The sequence below is a fragment of the Crocuta crocuta genome, unplaced genomic scaffold, assembly GCF_008692635.1.
Source record: "Crocuta crocuta isolate KB4526 unplaced genomic scaffold, BGI_CrCroc_1.0 scaffold212, whole genome shotgun sequence".
Classification (NCBI taxonomy): Eukaryota; Metazoa; Chordata; class Mammalia; order Carnivora; family Hyaenidae; genus Crocuta; species Crocuta crocuta.
This window is the reverse complement of record NW_027528607.1, coordinates 57,581-75,506: the sequence shown is the minus strand read 5'-3', so window position 1 is coordinate 75,506 and position 17,926 is coordinate 57,581. Positions and strand designations below refer to the sequence as shown.

The 17,926-nt window shown below is 34.2% G+C and overlaps 1 protein-coding gene across 1 annotated transcript; it reads right to left on the bottom strand.

Moving 5' to 3' along the window:
• Positions 1-6,791: 6,791 nt before the first annotated feature.
• Positions 6,792-7,757, bottom strand: LOC144223822 (olfactory receptor 52N4-like). Its single transcript, XM_077754601.1, has one exon. The coding sequence runs from the start codon at positions 7,755-7,757 to the stop codon at positions 6,792-6,794; it is 966 nt and encodes a 321-aa protein (XP_077610727.1).
• Positions 7,758-17,926: the final 10,169 nt, after the last annotated feature.

The window sequence follows — 17,926 nt, the reverse complement described above, 5'->3', positions numbered from 1 at the left end:
TGGCTGGTAAGCTATTATGGAAGCTAAATAAGTCAGTCAGATAAAGACAAATACCAAATAATTTCACTCATATGTGGAAATGAAACAAATGAACACGGGGGAAAGAGAGAGAGGCAAATCATAAAAAAGAGTCTTAACTATAGTAAACAAACTGAGGGCTGCTAGAGGAAGGAGCAGAGTGATGGGTTAAATGGGTAACGGGTGTTAAGGAGGGCACTTGTGATGAGCACTGGGTATTGTATACAAATGACGAATCACTAAATTCTATTCCTGAAACTAATATTACACTATATGTTAAGTAACTGGAATTTAAATTAAAACTTAGATCTAAAAAGAAAAAAAAGGAATCATTAGATACCTACATTTTGATAAAATAATGATGATCAGAGTAGCAACAACAAAACACAAGAACTGGTACAAATTTTATAGTATTTTAATTAAATAACAAAATTGGAAACAATTTAAATGCTCATCATAAGATAATTGATAAAATATGGCACATTCATAAAATGGAATACTATTCAATGATGAAAATGGTGAACTAATAATATACATAACACAGATGAAACTCAAAATTGTTCCATTAGAAAATTCAATCTAATCTATAGTGACAGAAAACAAATCACTGGTTACGAGGGTCTAGGGTGAAAGGAGGCCTGAACTACAAGTGGGTACAAAAAAAATCTTTGAGTTAATAGAAATGTTTTGTATCTTGATTGTAGTAGTGATTTCATGAGTGTATACATATGTCAAAATTCATCAAACTGTACACGTTAAATGAACACACTTTGTTGTCTATAAATTATACTTAATAAAATTGATTTTTGAAAAACTATACCTGCATATTTTGATTTGAGTTTGAAAAGTATAAATGTTTGGAAGGAGATAAATAGCATTCTTGAATTGTGTAATATAGTGATAACATGATACTTTTATATATATGCCATTAGTCACTCATTGTCACCCCATCCCTCAGCCTCTGCCAACTAAATTCCCATGTATTTCCATAGACTTACTTACTCTAGCCATTTCATGTAAATGGAATAATGCAATATATATCTTTTTGGGTTTTTTTTTCCCCGTAGCATGTTTTGAAACTACATGTGTATTGCATCTTGTCCCAGTACCAGAAAATAACGAGTGTTAGTGAAGATTTGGATGAAATAGGGCCCTCAAACTTTACTAGTAGAAATGTAAAATTGTTTAGTCACTGGGGAAAACAGTTTGGTAGTTTTTCAAAAAGTAAAACACGGAATTATGATATGGTCCAGCAACTCCTCTACCAGGTATAGAGAATTGAAAACAGATGTTCTCAAAAACTGTGTACCTAGATTTTCACAGCAGCACTATTCACAATAGCCAAAATGTGTTTACAACCTAAATGTACATCAGCTGATAAATGGATAAATAAAATGTGGTATACATACAAAAATATTATTCAACCTTGAAAAGGAAGTACTGATACATGCTAAAGCATGGATAAATTTTGAAAACATTATTCAAAGAAGTCAGAGACAAGTGGCCATAAATCATATCATCCTATTTCGATGAAATACTCATAATGGGCAAATTTATAGAACAAAAAGCAAATTAATGGTTGTTAAGGCTGGCGGGAAAGGTATGAGGGAGAGAATAGGAGTAACTGATTAATGAATACACGGTTTCTTTTTGGGTAATGGAAATGCTCTGGAACTATATAGTGATGATAATTGTACAATGCTGTTAATGTACTGCAGGCACAATGTCCACTTTAAAATTATTAAAATGGTTAGTTTTATGTTGAGAGAACTTTACCACTATTAAAAAGTAATACAGGGGCTCCTGGTTGATTCAGTCTGTTTAGCATCCGATTCTTGACTTTGACTCAGGTCTGATCCCAAGGTCATGGGACTGAGCCCTGCATTGGACTTCATGCTGAGTGTGGAGACTGCTTGGGATTCTCTCTCTCTCTCTCTCTCCCCCCCCCCTTTTCCTCCCACTTGCACTCTATCTCTTTCTCTATTAAAAAACAAAAGTAACACAAGGTTCACTTAGTGGGATTCAGCTGTTTTTTCTAATATCTAATTCCAGCTATTCCTCTAATTTCTGGAAATTTCTGATTAGAAACAAGAGTTCTGAGAATTGCTCATGGCTTTTGTTAAGGACAGACACTTTTGGAGTTTCAACCTTGTCATTTTGACTCTCTTGTCCCTGTTTACTAGTTTTTGTGAGAAAATTAGTATTCATTTTTCTGGGATAAATGCCATTGATAAGTTTTATGGTTTTGTGTATTATCTTTTTAAGAAACCGCCAAATGATTTTCTGGAGTGGCTGTACCATTTGTAATTCCACCAGGAATGTATAGCAGTGCATGAATCATCCAGTTTCTCTATATTCTTACTAGCATTTGATATTGTGACTACTTTTTATTTTAGCCATGGTCACAATTGTGCAGTGATATCCCATTATGATTTTAATTTTCATATAATTAATGATTTAAAATATTACATATTCTTCTTTTTATCTATTTACCTTTTGCTTAATGTTTATTCATTCATTTTGAGAGAGAATTAGTGAGCAGGACAGGGACAGAGAGAGAGGAAGAGAGCGAATCCCAAGCAGGCACCACACTGTCAGTGCAGAGCCTGATGGGGGGGCCGAACCCATGAACTGGGAGATAATGACCTGAGCCAAAATTAAGAGTCTGAAGCTCATCTGACTGGCCACCCAGGCACCCCCTGTATCTATTTTTCACTGTTTATCCTTTTCAATGAAACATGTTTTCTGGCTATTTTCTTCTAAATGGTTGGGATTTTTAAAGTGTTGAATACACACACACATCTTATTTTCAGATACGTGGTTTATAAGTATTTTTTCCCCGCATCATTGCAAATGGCAAGATTTCATTCTTNAGGGAGTCACAGACTGAAACAGGCTCCAGGCTCCGAGCTGGCAGTCAGCACAGAGCCCGACGCGGGGCTCGAACCCACGAACTGTGAGATCATGACCTAAGCGAAAGTCGGACGCTTAACCGACTAAGCCACCCAGGCGCATCTTTTTTATCCATTCATCAGTTGATGGACTTTTGGGTTCTTTCCAGAATTTGTCTTTTGTTGATAGTGCTGCTATAAATATTGAGTTGCATATGTCCCTTCAAATAAGTATTTTTGTCAGGTCTCTGCATCAGGTGAGGCAGAAACCAGTTTCTCTAGTGGTCCCCTGAAAAGTTGGAACACTGCATACTTTGCTCTTCTCTTTCTCTCTTATTTCTGCTGTTTAATTTCAGTTATGTCATTCTGTCCCCCAAGCTGACATCACTCTCTGCAACTAGGGTAGGGGGGAAGCTCACTGGCAGCTTTTTCTCTGGGAGAAAAGTATGCATCCAATGATCCAACTTCTTGGGGGATCACTAGAGAAATGTTTCTGTCTCACCTGATTCAGAGACCTGACAGAGCCAGCATACTTTGGATTTCTGGGAGCAACTAAAACCAATACAGAATTCAGTTTCTTGTTGCAGTTCAAGAGAAATTTTAACACTGTAGACAGGAACTAGTACTACTCAACACAATTATAGAAAGTGGCTAGTTCATGGCTTCCACCTTGGGAGGGAAAAATAGAATACAATATATGCCCAATGGTCTGGTTTTCAGGGGCCTGCCTAAGAGACTTTTCTTTTCTTTCCTGACATGGAACACTGGAAGACTCAGGATACTTTGGATGTCTATGGGGCTACTGAAAATAAAAGAGAATTTGGTGGTTTATTTTAGTGCCTGAGTATGTCCTACTAGTAGACTGATACCAGAGAGAGGAAGAAATCACACGCTCTTAAAAAGAAACCAGCCAAACTCTATAATTGAGAAATTACACATCCAAGTCCAAGAAAAAGCGATCAGAATTTCTCGTCAGGTAATCGGTGAAGATCTTTCACTATATAAAAAAAGTTCATGAAGACTAGGAAAAGTCGTTGTTTTTTCAAATGCACACATCACAACAACAACAAAGGACAAGAACAAAATACATCTTCAAAATCTGACCCTAAAGAAATTGAAATCTATGAATTATGTGATAAAGTATTCAAATTAACCATTGTAAATAAACTCAATGCACTACAAAAGAAGACAAACACAACCGAACAAAATCAGGAAAAATGTGAACAGAATGACAATATCAACAACAACAACAACAAACTATAAAAAAAGAACCAAAATATATTGCGGAGTTGAAGAATACAATTTATTTTTTTAATGTTTATTTATTATTGACAGAGACAGAGCATGAGTATGGGAGGGGCAGAGAGAAAGAGAGAATCTGAAGCAGGCTCCATGCTCTGAGCTGTCAGCACAAAGCCCAATGTGGAGCTCGAATTCACAAACCACGAGATCATGACCTGAGCCAAAGTCCGATGCTTAACTGACTGAACCACCCAGGAGCCCAATACAATTAAAAACTCTACTACAGAGCATAAACATCAGTTTTGATCAACCAGAGAAAAGAAACAGTGAACCTGAAGACAGGTAATTTGCTATTACTGAGCCAGAAAAACGAAAAAGAAAAAGAAATAGGGGGGAAAGTAAGGACAATCTAAGATATTTATGGAAAATACGCAAGAAAATCAGGGAGTCCTAGCAGGAGAACAGGGATAAAAAGGGGCAGTGAGTTTGTTTGAAGAAATAATGGCCAAAATTCCCAAATTTGAGGAAGAAAATAGACATCTAACTTCAAAAAGCTTAAAGGACTCCAACTAGGATAAACCCAAAAATGTCCAAAGACACATTATAAACAAATTGCCAGAAATCAAGACAAAGAGAAAATCTTAAAAGCGGCAAGAGAATTCATTATGTACAAGTGAGCTTCCATAAAATTATCAGTTGATTTTCAGCAGAAATGTTATAGACCATAAAGGAGTCAGATGACATATTAAAGTGCTGAAAGGGGGCAAAAAAACCCCACCTTCCATCCAAGAATACTACCTGGCAAAGCTCTCTCTCTCAAAAATGAAAGAGTAATAAAGACCTTCACAGATAAACAAAAGCTGAAGAATTCATGAATACTAGATCTATCTTATAAGAATTGCTACAGGGACCCAAAGTTAAAACAAAAGGACACTAGACATGAAATTATATGACTATATAAAGCTCTTGGGTAAAACATAGATAAATACAGAATCCTATAAATATTGTAGAATATAAAAGATGAAAGCACAAAAAATAACTATGAGACTGTGCTAATGGTACAAAATATAAAATAATGTAATGTGTGACATTGATAACAGAAATTGAGAGTAAGAAAGATTTGAAAGAGTCACATTTAAATAGATTACTATAAATAACATATAATTTCATGCAATCTTCACAGGAGCCTCAAAGAAAATAGCTATATAAGGTGCACAAAAGAAATAAGAAAGAAATCAAAACATGCCACAACAAAGAAATTAATGAAACATGAAGTAAAGAAATAAGAGAGAAAAGAATTAATTAAAAGACAAACAGAAAATAATGAACAAAATAAAAATACTAAGTCCTTCCCTAACGTTAATACTTTAAATGTAAATGAATTAAATAAACAATGAAAAGACATGGAATGACTGAATAGATTTAAAATGCAAGATTATACTATATGCTGAATACAAAAGACTTTAGATATAAAGATATAAAAAGGTTGAAGGGAAAAGGATGGGGAAAGATATTTTTGCAAATGGTAACCAGAAGAGAGCAGTCAAGTATATATTTGCATCTAACAAAATAAACTTTAGATAAAACTGTCACAAGAGACAAAGAAGGATGTTAGATGATGATAACAAGGTCAAATAATCAGAAGGATCTAACATTTCTGACATTCTGTAGGTTCTGATGAAAGTATTTTTAGAAGTCCATTTTTATTTATTTATAATGTTTTTGCAATGTATCTCTTTGAGTATATTCTTTAGTGGTTATTCCACATTTTATATTTATATAAATAGTATCTCAGTCTCCTGATGTCCTCATTTTACCATTTCAAATGAAGTATAAAACCTTTACCTCCCTTTAAATCCCTTTGCCCAATATCAGTTGTAATTACCTTAAACATTTCTTTAACATTACTTTAGAATCATATCAACAAGGTTATAATTTCCCTTCAATAGTCAAATATAATTTAGATATTGAAGACAAGAATAAAATATTACTGTATTTATCCTCCTCCCCCTTTACTATTTGTTTTCTTCTTTCCAGATCCCAAGGTTTCTTCTTTTATGTAATTCCTAGACATTGGCCATTTAGGAGTTTTCTACAGAAGACATAATCAGATGACTAACTTTTTTAAAATTACAGTCCAGAAGTTGAAATCTCATTAGGCTAATGACATCATAGTGCATTTACTAGTTTCTCCATCAGGAGAATATACTGAGAAAATAGAAAAATTGTGTAATGATAAGAAAAATATATCACATATTTTCCAGAGGAAAGTAACAAATGTCTTCAAACTAGAAATTCCAATCACTATTTGAAAATAAAATAGACTGGCACCTGGCAGCAGAATATCTCTATGATTTATTCATTTCTTTTGATAATTTACTCACCTACCCATTGTGTTTTGCTCATGGGAACTTGGGTTAATGATGAGACTACTTCTCCACTGGGGTGAATAAGTGAAAGATTCATAATGTGCAGGGCCACATCAGTGACTTTGGAATTCTGAAAACATTTACTGCCCCTCTTGGGTCCTACCTTGGTCAAGAACAAAATAGTAATCATAAAAAGACATCTTCAGACCCTGACTAAGCAGCCAACAGAGTATTCTTTTCCCTTTCACCTCTTCTGTGAAAAATATCCCCTCTATGTGCTGTAGGATTTGATGTTCTTTGCACCTGAAAAGATCCTTATGACACAGTCTCGTATCTGCTTGGTTTTCACCCCATAGACAATAGGGTTCATAGTGGGAGGCAAGAGCAGATAAATATTGGCCACAATGATGTGGCAAGATGGAGGTATTGTGTGGCTCCCAAAACGATTAAAAAAGAAGCAAAAGAAGGCTGGACTGTAGGAGAAGACAATGGCACAGATGTGGGCAGTGCAGGTGCTGAAGGCCTTCTGCCGAGCATCTGCCGAGGAGAGGCTGACCACTGCCCGGAGGATCATGGTGTAGGAGATTGTGATGCACAGGATGTCAAAACCTCCAATCAGGAAGGCAGCCATCAGACCATAGATAACATTGGCCTTGATATTTCCACAGGATAACTTGGCTACCGATAACTGGTCACAATAAGTATGGTGTATTCTATTACCCTTGCAATAGGGTAGTCTCTTGGTGAGGAAAATCAAGGGAATGATGAGGAATACTGCTCTCAGGAAAGTAGCAAGCCCAACCTTTGCAATGACAGGATTGGTGAGGATAGCTGAGTAGCGCAGAGGGTAACAGATGGCGACATAACGGTCCAGGGCCATAAGCATGAGCACCCCAGATTCCATCCCTGTGAAGGTATGGATGAAGAACATCTGGACTAGGCATTCTTCAAATTTAATTTCCTTGAGATGAAACCAGAAGATGCAGAGAGCTTTAGGGATTGTACTAGAACACATGACAAGGTCAGTAAGGGAAAGCATTGCCAAAAAATAATACATGGATCTATGCAGGGAGTCTTCATAGCAGATGAGGTAGAGGAGCCCACAGTTCCCTACCATTGCCACAACATACATGGAGCAGAATGGGAAGGAAATCCACAAGTGCATGTCCTCCAGTCCTGGGATCCCATTAAGAATGAATGAGGCTGGGGTCACATCTGTTTGGTTCAGAATTATCATAATTAGGCTGGTATAATCATTAAGAGGCTTGTAGGTTTGTAATTTTATTTTTGTTTTGTTTTGTTTTTTGACCCTCCAAGATTTGGAAAAATAGGGAAAAAAAATCTCAGTCGTGCTCTCTCTCTCTCTTTCTCTCTTCTCTCTGTTAAATATTGTATTTTAGTAACAAGAAAACAAACATTTGGAATGTCAGGAACTGCATATTTAAGCATTGTCTAAACTCAGTTAAGCCATTGTTTGTTAATTCATTAACTTATCAGTTCATTAAAAATATATACTTAACACCCACCATGCGTTAGGTTTTATCACAGATATTGCATCTACATTACTTTAAAACAAAAGGATATAGATACAATCTAAACTTATAATCAAGTGGAATTGTGTTACACTAATGATCTATGTTATTATTATCTTTCTGATTGATATCTGATGTAATATCTCATTTGAATGTTAATTACTATACCCTGTCTGTTGGGTGTTTTCTTTAAGTAGAGCTCACTGATTACCTTGCCAGTAACACAACAGATATGATTAAGATGCATTGTTATTGTTCTTATTTTTTTAAATATTTTATTGTTCTTATTTTTAATAACAGTTTATATTTATGCCTCCAATGTACCAGGTAAAGTTCTAAGAAGATTAAAATATGTTAACTCATTTTTTCCTCACTACAAGCCCAGAAATAATTTTTGTTAATCTGCACTTTATTATTGAGTAAATGGAGGTTCTATGTGGATGAGGTTTCTCAGGTCTGAATTTCAAAGGAATTCTCAATCTCCTAGCGTAAGATAAAGATATTAAAAGGACCACTGTTACCTTTCACATGAACTATTCTTCCTTTGCTTTTCTTCATTTATTTGTTTTTTGCTGAAATATTTAAGAACATTTTTAAACTTCTATGCTTTCAAATTCAGTGGTAGTGGTTATAATGAGGTGGTGTCTGTGTGCATTATGTCTTTTATTGCACAGCACTTATAGGGCATTTGTGACCTTTGGTTTAAGAAATTTTCTTGTATTTTTGATACTATCTTCACAACCATATCCTTGTTATTTTACTACTGTTTTTTTTAGTGAGATACAGGATCTTCTGGGCTTATCCCCTTCTTTTTAACTTTTTCTTCTTTTAAAATGTTTATATTGGGGCACCTAGGTGGCTCAGTAGGTTAAGCATCCAACTTTGGATCAGATCATCCTCTCACGGCTCATGGGTTCAAGCCCTCCATCAGCTATGTGTTGACAGCTCAGAGCTTGGAGCCTGCTTCGGATTCTGTGTCTCCTTTTCTGTCCCTTCCCTGCTCATGCTCTGTCTCTCCTTCAAAAATAAACATTAAAATTGTTTTTAACGTTTATATTGGATCTATTATTTTAATTCATTTTCTAGAAAAATTACTGAACTCTATATCCCAAATACTTTGGCATCTTTTGTTGTTTTCTAATATTACAAATTTCCAATATCATTTTCTTCTGAATCATGTGTATCTGATGGTAATAAATATATATGTGAATGTATACACTTCACATTCAATTTCTACATCATTTAAGTTTCCATTATTTATTTTTATATAGCTTTTTTTCTTTTACTTTGGGGGAGTTTCTCACATATCTGGTAAATTTTGAATATTAATTCACGCTTAAGAAAGAGGTTATAAAAGGTGTATGGGTGGCTCAATTGACTGAGCGTGGGCCTCTTGATTTGGATTCAGGTCATGATCTCACAATTCATGGGATCAAGTCCCCCATCTGACAGCACAGAGCCCACTTGGGATTTTCTCTCTCCATCTCTCTCTGTCCTTCTCTGTCTCAAAATAAATAAATAAACATTAATAAAAGAAGAAATGAGAATGAAGTTAACTTTGAGGCATATCAGAAGAGCTTCTAAGAGGAATGGACAAATGCTTTTAACATGAAGCATGGTTAGGTTTATGACAGGCCAAATTGGTAAAGCAGTGTTCTCTCTTGCTTCTTGCAATTTCCTACTCAAGTCATACTGGTATTTTTACAACCTTCGTGATTTTGCAACTTCTCTCCTTTTTATGTTCCTCAATAATAGCCTCTAGTATAATATACTTCAGGAAGACTCAACTCTCTCTTGGACAGTTTAGAAATCCAACCTCTAAAGCCTCTTAATATAATGTAATTAGCAAAGTACCAGGCTTACAGTTAATGAATGGATTTGTTGATGGAATCAATGTCTTTCACAATTTTAATATCATGGTATTATAAAAATCTTATTCTATTCTTGAATCATCCACAATTTAATAAAACCTTCACATTCAGACAGATTGCAATTTATACCTCCAGTTTATAGAAAGACAGTACATATTAGATGTCAACAAATATTTTTAATTAATGAACAGATTAATGAATTAACAAGTCATAGTCTATACTTGACTTTAAGCATTATCAAATTAAACGCTACAGCATTTAATATTTAATATTAATATTTAATATTTGATTAAATATTATTACTTGAAAAGCACAAAGGAGCCACCAGAGGGGGAAAACCTATAATGTTTACCTCATAAATCACCAGAAACTGTAAGTTTAAAAAATAATGAAACAGAGAAAACAAAGGCAATCCCAAGGAAGCAGAAAAAATAATGTACTAGTTCAGCTTCTGAGGCTAGTGTCATTGGTTCGGCCTTCAAGCAGACTAACCAAAGCCTTATAATTTGCATTTTGGGAAAAGGAACAGTGTGAGTTTACAATATAAGTGTTGTATTTCCATGAATAACAAACTGCTATCAAGTTTCATTCTATCAGCCTTGTAAATATGTACTTTATGTTTGAATAAAATAATATTTTTATGATTATTTTCACACATATTAAAGGATATTTTAAAAACTATAAAATTCATATATACAAGTGTGTATGTGTCTATCCATATATATGCATGTTTATCATTAAAATAAAATAGATATTGAAATTTATTTTTGATAAATGTTTGGCTAGCATACAATAAATTGCATTAAGTTGTTGAAAAAATAATACCACTACTCATTTCTCCTTAATGCAATCAAATAGTCAACTCTTTATGCATCAGAAGTAGATAAATTTAGGAGAAGTATAGGTATATGTAATTTTAAAATAGGCAATATATTTTTGAGATTACTTTTGCTGTGTTCTAGAGGCTATCTCTCCTAAATGTGAAATAAATATCCTACTTATATCTTTTGCTTTTTTTAAATAGATATATCTTTAATTACTAAAAGTGACTTTCCTGTTACACAATAATTTTATGTCCCATGTTTAATACATTTGCAAAACTGCCAGAGATCCACAGTTATACACAGGTAGTGTATACTATACTACTATACACAAGTACTATAGTATTAACCACAAAATAAGTAAGGAAATGTCCAAAACAGATTTAAAATTATTTCAATACATCACAAGCCAATTTTTCTAGCAAGAAAAATTAACTAATATTATGTTGTGGATGTGGGCAGGTATAGTGGAAGAGTAACACAAACACATATATGTTATTTATAAAGCACAACTTTGATATCATCTTTTGTCTATTATCACTCCCAAACCCATACACAATAAATTTGCTTTCTCGTTATGATAGTGGGTCCCTCTAAGCAAGTGTTGTTATCTAAAATGGGTGAAATGCAGTCTCAACTAAGTGTCTCTAGAAGTTTAATAAGAAAAATTAGATTCTCTTTCTGAGAACAAGGGGAGAGCAGGTAAGAAGCAAGAGTGTCCTGACCATGACTAAGAACTATTCTCTAGATCTCCCCCATTTCTTCTTGCCATGAGTATGATTCATACCTGATTCCTACTACAACAGAACCAGAAATTCCTATTTGTTTACAAAAATGTCCTAAATATTCATAATCATGATGGAAAGTTATACTGAATTGCTCTCTGAGAATTGGGGAAACAAAGTTTTTCTAACCTCCCAGCCTCCCACAACATTTCTGCCTCCAAACATGAATGGACTTAAATCTCTATTTCTAAGAATATCATAAACAATTCATATGCATTCAAAATCTCTAGTTTATCTTTCTACCTAAAAACTAATAATAAATCCTCTAGTCCCACTTTTGTGTTCTTTTACTACCTTACATTCTGAACAACAGACCGTGAGCTGAATGCAATCTGGTCCAGGTGTTCAGGATCATAGTGAAAAAACATATGATATATATACATGCACAGCGTTCAATTTCTGAATCCCATGGTATCTGTATTAGTGAAATGGGTATTTAAGAAAAATGTCCTATCTATCCTAAAGGGATAGTTCAAAACATTAGAGACACAGGTGTTTGTGTGGCAATCAAGCTAACCTTTATGAGAGGAGGAAAAGAGTGGAAGATTTCCATTCTTACTGCTATGTGATGATACTGAATAAGTGAATTATTTCATATGCATGTGTGTTTGTGCACACCCATGCTTGTGTGTGGGCATGTATTTAATGGAGAGGAATTGAAATGAGCACAAACTTTCATAAAAGTGAGTGATTTTAATACTTACTGTAGAGTTCTTTCTGTATGAGGTCTCGTAGAACACATGGTAAAAGCACTTTGCACAGAATGTTTGTCACACACACATCCACCCATTTATTTCACTCGCTTATTCTTTAGTGTCTCTCATTAAACAGCATTATACTTAGTCATCCCCAAGTCAGGGTAGTAGGTATTAAAAAGGGATCCAAAAGGGGCGCCTGGGTGGCTCAGTCGGTTAGACATCCGACTTCAGCTCAGGTCATGATCTCGCGGTTTGTGGGTTCGAGCCCCATGTCGGGCTCTGTGCTGACAGCTAGCTCAGAGCCTGGAGCCTGTTTCAGATTCCGTATCTCCCTCTCTCTCTGCCCCTCCCTTGCTCATTCTGTCTCTCTCTCTCTCTCTCTCTCTCTATCTCTGTCTCTCTCTCTCTCAGAAGTAAATTTAAAAAAAGAGGGATCCAACAACATGAACCTTGAAAACTTTATGTTAGATCAAAGAATTCAGAGACTAATAGCCACATATTGTATTATTCCCTTTATATGAAATATTAAGAATAAGCAAATCCATAGAATAGAAAGTAAATTTTTGGTTGCCAGGGGTATGGGGAAGGAGGTGACTGCTTAAAATGTATAGACTTTTTTGGGGAGATGACTAAATACTCTGGGAATGTACTAAAAGCCACTGAATTGTACCTTTAACATAATTAAAATGGTAATTTTGCGTTATGTGACTTTTACCACAATTTTTTAAAAAACCCATGAAGCTCTCTTACTGATATTCAGCTACTGTCTTGGCTTTACTTATTATTATTTATTTTGGGGCACAGTGTAGTTTTAAAGAGTTTAGCATAAATCTGTTCCCACAGGCTTCTACACATAACTTTACAAACATTTATATCTTAATGAATGACTATGTTACTTGAAAGACACATTACACTCAATGTAGGTTCAGTGAGTTAATAGGCTATTCCCATATGCTTCTACACACAAGTTTATATACACTTAAGTCTTAGTGAAAAAAAGATCTTGGTTGAAAGAGGGTTTATACACAATATAATTTAATGAGTTAACGATATGGCTATTCCCATATGCTTCTATACATACGTATGCAAATGCTTTATTTTTTATTTTTTATTTCTTTTTTAATTTGAATACAGTTGACAAACAATGTTATATTAGTCTCAGGAGTACAATATAGTGACTCAACATCTCTATACATTATGCCTTGCTCACCATAGGTGTAGCTGCCCTCTGTCACCATACATCAATTACAATATCATTGCCTGTATTCCCTATGTTGTACCATTTATTCCCATGACTTACTCATCCCATAACTAGAAACCTGCATCTCCCACTCTCCTTTACCCATTTGGCCCATCCTCCCACCTTCCTACCTTCTGGCAACTACCAGTTTGTTTTCTGTATTTATGGGTCTGATTCTGCTTCTTGTTTATTTATTTGATTTGTTTTGTTTTTAAGATTCCACACATGAGTGACATCATATGTAGTTGCCTTTCTCAATATGATTTATTTTACTTACCATAATACTGTCTAGATCCATCTACATGTCTTGAATGGCAGGATTTCATCCTTTTTTATGGTTGCATATTTTGTTGTGTATATATACCACATCTTCTTGATCTATTCATTTGTCAGTGGACACTGAGATTGCTTCCATATTTTGGATATTGTAAATAATGCTGCAATAAATAGAGGAATGCATATACCTTTTCAAATTAGTGTTTCTGTTTTCATTGGATAAATACCCGGATGTGGAATTAATGGTTCACATGGTATTTTAATTTTTAATGTTTTGAGGAATCTCCATACTGTTTTGCACAGTAGCCCAGCTATTTTTTTTTTATTAAGAATTCCCCTAATTCCTACAAACTTTTGATTCATATCAAGAAGGTGAGAAAGTTGATTTTGACAGGGTTTTTTCTTCTAGTTTATCCATTGCTTTTATTAGGGACAAACTTTTTAATACTGTCATTTTGCCACCTTCATTCATGTCACTTAGAGTTAACTTTTTTTTTTGTGAACACAAGTATTTCCCTGAGATAAATGCTCAAGAGTGTATCGACTAAATTATATGATAGTTCCAGTACTGTGTTTTTAAGAAACTGTGAAAAATGTTTTCCAGCATAGCTGTCCCTTTTTATATTCCTACCTGTAGTATATTTGTAATTCTGTTTCTCCATATTCTTGCCAGAATTTCATGTTGTTAGTATGCTTTATTTTATCCTATGTCATGGTTATGTAGTGGTATTCTATTCCAATTTTAATTTGTATTTGTATATGACTAATGATGTGAACACTTTTTATGTGTCTATTTTCCATTTGCATATCCTTATCAGTGAAATATCAGGGGTTTTTTTTGTCTTTTCTAATTGGATTTTTTTTTTAACATTGAGTGTGTGTGTGTGTGTGTGTGTGTGTGTGTGTGTGTATGTCCTGAAAGTATTTTTCACAGTCTATAGCTTATCTTTTCATCCTCTTAGTATGGTCTTTTGCATAGCAAAATTTTTTAAAAAATTGTTTTTAATGCGGCTTAATTTTCCATTTCTTTTTCTCTATTTTGAGAATTCTGCCTAGTCCTGGATCTTAAAGATTTATCCTATTGTTTTTTGAAATGTTTTAGAGTTCAAATTTTACATTTAAGTTTTTAATGCATTATTTTAAGTTAATTTGTGTATGAAGTACAATCAAGGTACAATCTTGATTCAGGTCAAGAGTGTTTTGGTTTTGTTTGCCTATCCATGCCTAATTCTTCTAACAATCTTTTCTGAAAGACTGCATTTCCTTTATTGAATTTCTTTGTTTGTCAAAAGTCATTTGGGCATAGTTGTGGGAGTCTATTTCTAGGTACTCTATTCTGTTCCGTTGATCTATATACTTATCTGCTGCTAATACCACAGTCTTGATTTTTGTAGCTATGTAAGTCTTGCAGTTGCAAAGACTGCTTCCTCATTTCAGTATATATTTTCAATTTTTAAAGCTACTATCATCCCTTTGATATTCCAAATAAATTTTAGAAAAAAATTGTTTATATCAACAGAAAATCTTGCTGGGATTATCATAAGAATTGCAGTATCTATGCAGTATACTATGCAGTATCTATTAGGAAAAGCTGGTATCCTCTCATCCATGAACACTGTTTGTCTCTCATTTAATTCTATTTTAAAAAATTTATTTTATTGGCAATGTATAGTTTTATTAGTATATATTAATTATTATATTATCATAATATATCTTATAATATATAAAGATAATTACCGTTCAACCTTCTACTTCTATAAGCTTAACTACATTAAAATACCTCATTTAAATGGAATCATAACAACATTTGTCCTTGTCTGGCTGACTTATTTCACTTAGTATAATATCTTCAAGGGCCATCCATGATATAGCATATGACAGTTTCCTTATGTTTATACCTGAATAATATCACACCCTACGTATATACTATATTTCTTACCTATTCATCTATCCATGGACCTTTAGGTTACTTTTATATCTTGGATATTGTGAGTAATGCTGCAGTTAACATGAGAGTACATATATCTCATTGAGACCTTACTTTCAACCCTTTTGGGTAAATTCTCAGAAGTGGGATTTTTGGATTATATGGTAATTCTATTTTTAATATCTTGAGGAAACTCTATGCTGTTTTTTATAGTGGCTGCACAGTTTTACATTCCTTCTGACAGTGGGCATGGGCTCTAATTTTTCCACATCATCACTAATAACTTTTTGTTTGATTTATTCTATATTTGACATCTTAATAGGATGTGAGGTAATATCTTATTGTGAATTTGATTTGCATTTCTCTAATGATTAGTGATGTTGAGCATCTTTTCATACCTGTTGGCCATTTAGTATATTTTCATATTAAATAGGAATGAAGAAAATCATAAAACGTGTCATGCTTCTGAAGGAAAATAATGAAAATGTTTCAAGATATCAGGAATACAGAATTTCATTTGATATTTCTAATTCATACAGTTACATGAGCCCAGAGAGAAGCCTATTTAATTTCTTAACATAGAGGCCACTAGTGAAATTGCAAAATCAGTTTCAGGTGATGGATGTGATGATGGAAAGACAAATTAGTAGGAAAATGATTTCAAGTTGGGAAAGTAAAGGGAAAGAAGATATAACTTGTTCTTTGAATAAGTCTTCAATATGGCACGACTCCAGATTGACCTGAGCAATGAACCTAGGAAATTGTAGGCTCCTCATGCTCTTTCCTGTCCTTGGACTGTGCAATACACTTGCCTTACCCATACCAGAATCTACCTTAAGACCATAGAATTAAGGATGCTCTTAAGGTAGTAATATGTTGTTGAGACCATCTGGATGATATATGTGACTGAACCCAATTAAGGCTTCCATATGAAATGTTAAGATTCTGGCAAGCAGGTATGGAGATCTATTCATCTTGGGTGTTGCATACCAATCTGGAGTGGTCTGCTTCTCTCTTCAGTCTCTGTTTGCCCTCTGTGTACAAAAGCCACTTTATAACCAACACTTGTTCTACAAGTTTTGAGATCAAGTGAAGCAAAGAAATAAGGTAAAATATGGAAGGTAGTTATATATTAGGAGGTGGTGTAGTCAGTAAGATTTTAAAATGTGAGATTGTAAAGGACTAATTAAATAATTAGATGCTGTTTGATTGGTATAGTTACCTAATTGAGCAGAGACAATATGTATTCTTTTAAGTTGGACAGAAAGATATAAGAATAAAAATTAATTTTATTCTATATTCCTTACATAATTGGCTTACTCATGAGACATTAATACAAAAACACTATTTCCTCCAGTCTTTAGTTTGTTCATTAATTTAAAAGAATCTTGAAGCCTAAGTGTCCATCAACGGATGAATGGATCAAAAAGATGTGGTTTATCTATACCATGGAATACTACATGGAAATGAGAAAGAATGAAATCTGGCCATGTGTAGCAACATGGATGGACCTTGAGGGTGTTATGCTGAGCGAAAAAAGTCAGGCAGAGAAGGACAAATATCATATGTTTGCACGTATAGGAGGATTAGGAGGAACTTGACGGAGGAACAAGGGGGAGAAGAAGGGGGGAAATGGTGGGGGAAAGGGAGAGAGGCAAACCATGAGAGACTCTTGAATGCTGACAAAAACTGAGGACTGATGGATGTGGGGGGGAGGGGGGATGGGCATGGAGGAGGGCACTTGTGGGGATGAGCACTGAGTGTTATGTGGAAACTAATTTGACAATAAACTATTTGTAAAAAATAAAAAAATAAAAGAATCTTGAATATTAGAAAGATATATTTAATTTTATTTATTAGATTCCCAATTGCAGATAAGAGGAAACAAGTTGATTTTGATCCCCTCTCATGCTATTCTTATGAAAAATTATATTGTTTGTTACATTTGGTTAGAGAGATCTATCTACTCCAACCTCCAGATTGTGTGCTTTCAAAAGTCTTCTTGAAGAAAACTGTGTAACAGATTAGTCTGTAGTGAAATAATGTGTGTGTCCTGGTTAGGAGAGAACTATTCATCCAGATTCTCGCAGATGCCCAGAGACTTAAAATTTATTACATTAATGACTCCATACATAGGATTTTACAACTTCTCTTTCAGAAAGAAGTTATTGAAAAAAACATATTTAAGCAGTGATTAAAAAATATATAACACATTACCTTCCAGGGGAAATTAACAACTGTCCCTCAATCTAGAAA

Bases quoted from the DNA above. Each gene is read 5' to 3' on its own strand.
- LOC144223822 (XM_077754601.1), bottom strand. From the start codon at position 7,757: ATGATAATTCTGAACCAAACAGATGTGACCCCAGCCTCATTCATTCTT.